The 5,887-nt window shown below is 37.9% G+C and overlaps 1 protein-coding gene across 1 annotated transcript in view; it reads left to right on the top strand.

Moving 5' to 3' along the window:
* Positions 1–4,193, top strand: part of LOC109068732 (DENN domain-containing protein 4B-like) — a 37,128-nt gene extending 32,935 nt beyond the window's left edge. The window contains 1 exon segment of the mRNA XM_042773304.1: positions 2,006–4,193. Coding sequence (XP_042629238.1) covers positions 2,006–2,151 — 146 coding nt within the window. The 3' untranslated portion in view covers positions 2,152–4,193.
* Positions 4,194–5,887: the final 1,694 nt, after the last annotated feature.

Genomic DNA, 5,887 nt, shown 5'->3' with positions numbered 1-5,887 from the left:
AATGACACACACACACACACATTCATATTCACCATTGGATCGCGTTGAAAAAATAACGTTTTCTTATATATCTATAGTGATCATGAGGTTATTCAGAGAAGTACCGGTACCTTTTATATATATATAAATATCATCTAGAATAGAATCATATATAATATTTGCGTTTTCTAAATCTCTTTCAACAACGAAATGTTGTTGCATAGGTAGTGTCTGTCGCTATTAATTGGTCAGCTTTGATGGCAGAAATTGGGAATCTTTTTTTTTTTTTTTATATGGTCTATCTACTTCTATCTAAAGACTATAGCTATTTATGTATTTATCTGAATCTGCGCTATCTGAATTAGGCTAGGTCATTCCACCAAGCTGGGAACTGTCCAGTGAAAATGTCTGTGAGAGTGATTCTTTGAGATGGCACCACTTTTTCGTATTTTTCGTTCCGTTGGATACCCACAAGACTGAACTAGTGAGTTACTAGTGAGTATACTGGTGACCGACCAAATTGCACAAATTTCTTTGAAAGGCAAACATCAGTACCTTTGAATTTGATTCGAGCAACTAGCTATTGGCAACCAGTGAAGAGAGGCCTTTTTTTTGATGGGGGGCTTTCTTCAGTAGAACGTTAAAGAACCAGCTCTGGCTGCTGCATTCATGGATCAGTTGTAGAGGCTTTGATAGTACTTACGCAAGGAAGTGCCTAATCCCCAGGAGAGCATTATCAATCAAAACAATCCAGTCTGGAGAGAACAAGAGTTACTGTAATCTGGACAAAGGAGTTGTGTGGCCTGATAGGAAGGGTCTAATCTTCCTAATGTTGTATAAGGCAAATCTGCAGGACCGGGTCATTGTAGCACAGTGGTCTGTGAAGCTTAACTGATCATCGATCACAACTCCTAGGTTCTTGTTTGTCCTGGAAGGAGTTATGGTTGACAAACCTAGCTGTATAGAGAAGTTATAATGAAGTTCTGGGTTGGCTGAGACCATAAGCAGTTCTGTCTAAGCAAGGTTGAGTTAAAGGTGATGGTCCTTCATTCAGCTAGAAATGTCTCTTAGACAGGCTGCAATGCGAGCAGCTGCCGTCGGATCATCTGGTTGGAATGAGAAGTAGAGTTGAGTGTTATCAGCATAGCAGTGATAAGAAAAGCCATGCTTCTGAAGCACAGATTCTAATTTAGATGGAGAAGAGAAGTGGTCCAAGCACTGAGCCCTGAGGAACCCCAGCAGCAAGAAGATGTGACTTAGAAACCTTACCTCCACAATTATATTATTAAAGAATCCAATGATGATGTGAATCGTGGATATTTTACATGTCTGAAGCATATAAAGTGAATAAACTTGTGTTCTTCAGTTTATCTTTTTACATAAACAATGAGAAACCATAAAAACTTTAATTTGGCCCTTTGTTTGAGTGCTGGGTTCATGCGTGTGCAGATCAGCGGCTCATTGGACTCATTGGTCCGAGTCAAACTGTTTCCTCAGTTCAGTGACTGTTGGAGTAACTGGAGCACTGAATCAGTTCATTCATCAGAGAATAAGATATGCCGCTATTTTGAACTATTTCCAGTTGAAAGTGAGTTTTGATCGAGAACTTGTAGATCTGTGCTGCTTGAGACACGATCTGTTTCAGACACTTCAGTCCGATTCAAGGAGCTGGTTCAACTAGTTCATTAAAAAGAACATGTTCAAGTTAATGATTTTTTTTTGTTTGTGAAATAATTACTGAGGGTTTTCTTTATGATCTGGGTTACAGGTAATAATGTTGTAAATAATGTCTTGCACAGACTGATCGTTTTGCTTCACAAGACCAAAGTATATCCTCAGGAGCCTTTCAAGGATTGTGATTTCAGCTAAAAATATTCTTTACTATTCTTGGATGGCCTAAGTGTGAGTACATTAACAGCAAATGTTCATTTTTGGGTGAACTATCCCTTAAGTTGAAGAGAATTTCAAATTATATTTAAAAAGTAAATTAGTGTTTCCACTGAGTGTGTGTGTGTGTCGTCCGCAGCTTCCTTTGACAAGCGTTATAAAGCGGCGTATGTGCGCTTGAGCAGCTCTCTGGGCCGAGAGGAGCTGAGGAGGAAGAGAGTCCAGCCGCCCAGTCCTAAAGCCGTGGACTGCAGACGCTGCTTCCTGCTGCCGCTGGAGTGCTGAACACACTTCACACACACACTCATACACACACACACACTCCGCTCGTCTCGTCTTGTCTCGTCACGTCATGTCGTGTCTCATCGTCGTCTTCACACTGCTTGAGGAGGAAATGCGAGACAGTCCAAGCACTTCTGCTGGTACGTTCACTGCAGATGCAGCTGTGCATTATGGGAAAGTGTGACCCGTTCACCAAAACTGCTTCTGTATCCCACAATGCCGAGAAAACTGACACCTGCCCGCCCCTTCGGACTATTTCATAGGATCTAGTGTGGCGTCTGGATTTACATCGTTTATTTCTGTTCGTTTGATTTCATGGAACTCAGAGATGACGATCCGGTTGTAAACGCCGGAAGGCATCATGGGAGATAATTCTGCACTGGAGTGTTGCTCTGAGCTTCTTCATGTTAGTGTGAGATGTTTCCCGACCAGCAGATCCATCGTCTCTATTCTGGACAGGAGAGTTCCTCTGAACCGTGTTTGTGTGTGTGAGAGAAAGCAGTGCTGCTGTCGAGCTACAAACACATGTTTTATTCAGTCATTTTAAAGGCTTTCTCCTGGAGAATCATGACCCCCACTCAAACCAGCTGCTTTTAGCTTTGAGATGTTATTCACAAACATCAAACACATTCACCTCCAAACTCTCACTCATGTGACGAACAGATCATTTACAGACAGAAATCATTCTGAAATCAATCTCTCATTCAAACCTGTCTTTCTTCAGTGAAACACACACGAAGAGATTCTGAGAAACGTCCCAGTGTTTTCTGTTCATATGATGAAAGTCAGCGGGTCCAGAGTTTTTCGTTTCCCAAAATTCTCCAAAATACATTTATTCATTTATCAAATTGTTAATTTTCAAAACATCAGAAGATATGAGGAGGGTGAATGATGGCTAAATTGTCTCATTAAATGCACACATCAGGGTTGAATTTGTAGATTTTATTTTATGCTGTTTTCAGTCCTGTCTGATGATGATTTATTTTTTCTATATGCAGTAGGAGTCCAGGATATAATACAAAACGATGAAGGAACTAGATGCATTCAGTCCAGCTGACTTCCTGTACATTTCACAGTACATTTTTAATACCAGCAGAGCTAGAAGTTACAATATTTAATTTACAACAATAATTTGTGATACCAATGATAATTTTCCATATTGTTTTGCTATCTCTCTCTCTCTCTCTCTCTCTCTAAATATATATATATATATACACTTCAAAACACTTTACAGTAAGATTTCATTTGTTAATGCATTAGCTAAAATTAACTGTTAATTAGCAATATATATTTTACAGCATTTATTAATCTCTGTTTTTGTTGGTTAATAAAAATTCTATTTTTTAAATTTATTTGCATGCTAACAGTGCATTAACTAATATTAATAGACTTTTGATTTTAATAATGTATTCGTAAATGCTCAAATTTGCATTACTTACAGTTAATAAATGCTGTAGAAGTATTTTTCATTGTTCATGTTAACAGATGAAAGCTCACTCTAAAGTGTTGTCAAAACTTGACTTGATTTTCTTTAATCAAACATGTGGTTCTGTTGGTTTGGTGGGGAAGTGTGATCAGCTGTGATTCATCCGCTCTGCTTCTCTGTTGTGTCGGGAAGCGTCTCGTTCTCGTTTGCTCTTGAGTTTATGTATTTGTCTGAGCTTCTCCTCCTGGAGTGAAACTGCTGTGATCTGTTTAAAATCACTGTTACAGAGGAAACGCCCGTGTAGGATTTAAGCCACATTCGTTAGTCTTAATTTTATTGACGGGGAATATGAACTTGCTAGAAGAGTTTTAGTGGCATTAGAGGAAGTGATGTAAGAGGAAGCTGTAGTTTGTGCTCTCATTCACTGCAGTAACCGCAGCGCAGCCGAGCTTCACTGCAGCATGAACGTCTGCATTTATCCAGAGAACAGAGATTATAAAGCTATATTTAAGTTTTCGTGTGTTTGCTGTGCTAATTTATATTGATGTGACCTTTGACCTTTGTTGTGAATGTTGTTTTGTTTTTTTCTTTTTTAAGAAAACAGTTTTAAGAACCCTCATTCTGTCTGCGTTTCTTCAGATCACTGGTATGTGAGTTTATTATAAATAATTAGCGTGAGACCTTTGATTATACACACACACACAAATACACACACGTGTGTTATAATTGCATGTATAAATTGGAATGAAAAAATATAATGCATAAAATATAAAACAAATATAAAGAATATAATTAACGAGATATATATATAAAGAAAAAAATAGCAACATTAACAAATGTATAAAACAGTTAGAAGTAAATGAATTGGGAAAACATCAAAAATTGACAAAAAATCTTTGTAATTTCATCCTGTACAACAGTGAAAGTGATGTGACATGTAGCCAAGTATGTAACTCACACACACAAACACACACTGTTTCAACCTCAGGCTCAAGGGAAGCAATAAAACGGAGGACACATGCGAATTACAAATTGATGGTTAAAAATAAAACTTTATTTAAAGATTAAAGTCACATACGAAAAATAAAGAAAGCAACTATGTCTTTAGAAAACATTAGTAATAGCAATGTGTAATGTAAAGTGGAGAGATGTGATTTTATTTTGTTTTAGTTTGAGTTGGAGTTGGAGTGAGAAGGAAGTAAAGTAAAACAAAACAAACACAAAACCAAATCCCTCCTCTGGCTCAAACGGAAGCCTCTTTTAAAAGGAGCTTCTGAGTCAAAATAGGTCTTTTCACAATCGAATGACAATGGATGTAATTTTTGGGCTCAACTGCGCTTCCCCAAACAAACAACGGGGTCGTCATACCCCATAAGACAGGGACTCCCACAACGATCCCTGTAACAAAACTTGAATAAAATTCTTTTTAGTGATGTAAATGAGTTAAAAACAAATAAGTCTATTGATATAATTGAGTAAGGAAGAAAACATCCAAATTAACCCAAAAACCTAGCTACATTATGCATCCAGAGTGTGAGACAGTGCATCAGCTACCACATTTTCCGAACCCCCAAACATGTTGGATATCCAGGCAGAAAGACTGTAGAAGCAAGGACCACTGAATCAACCGCTAGTTCAGACACTGCAAAGAATTCAAGAAAGTCAATGGATTATGATCCGTGTAGATCACAATAGGGGCACTTGAATTTAGATACACAGCAAAATGCTGTAGTGCTCAAATAAGGGCCAACGCTGCCTTTTCAACCACAGAATAGTGACGCTGATATGAATTAAACTTTTTTTTAAAAGAAGCTGACTGGTTGATCTATTCCACCCAACTTTATCTAGTCTTGTGTATACTCCATATAGCTAAAGCTGCAAATTCAACTCCTTGTTTCAAATATGGTAGAACCATCACTTCTACCACTAAAGACTGCTTTGTAAACAATCTTAAAGAAGATTAAGGAAAACAGTTTGACACGAGCACACTTGTGCCATAAAGAGAGCAGCCTGGAGAATGGAGCGCAGCTGGAAGAAAATGCTTGTGGTTTGACTGAGGTAGAAGGTGTGCTAAAATAAATCTGAATGTCATCAGTATAACAGTGAAAGTTAAACCCATAGCGTTAGATTATTTGTCCAATTGGTAGCATATAAATTGTAAAAAGAATAGGCCCCAGTACAGAACCTTGAGGTTCACCGGAACTGATGCATTTGGTAAATGATTTGTATCTCTGATATATGACAAATTGTTGCCTCCCTGTTAAATAGGAGGAAACCCATTCAAAGGCTGTGCCAGTAATTTCAATTGCTGAA

Source organism: Cyprinus carpio, chromosome A16, assembly GCF_018340385.1.
Source record: "Cyprinus carpio isolate SPL01 chromosome A16, ASM1834038v1, whole genome shotgun sequence".
Classification (NCBI taxonomy): Eukaryota; Metazoa; Chordata; class Actinopteri; order Cypriniformes; family Cyprinidae; genus Cyprinus; species Cyprinus carpio.
Note: the sequence above shows the minus strand (reverse complement) of the source record. Positions and strands in the feature narration are given on the sequence as shown.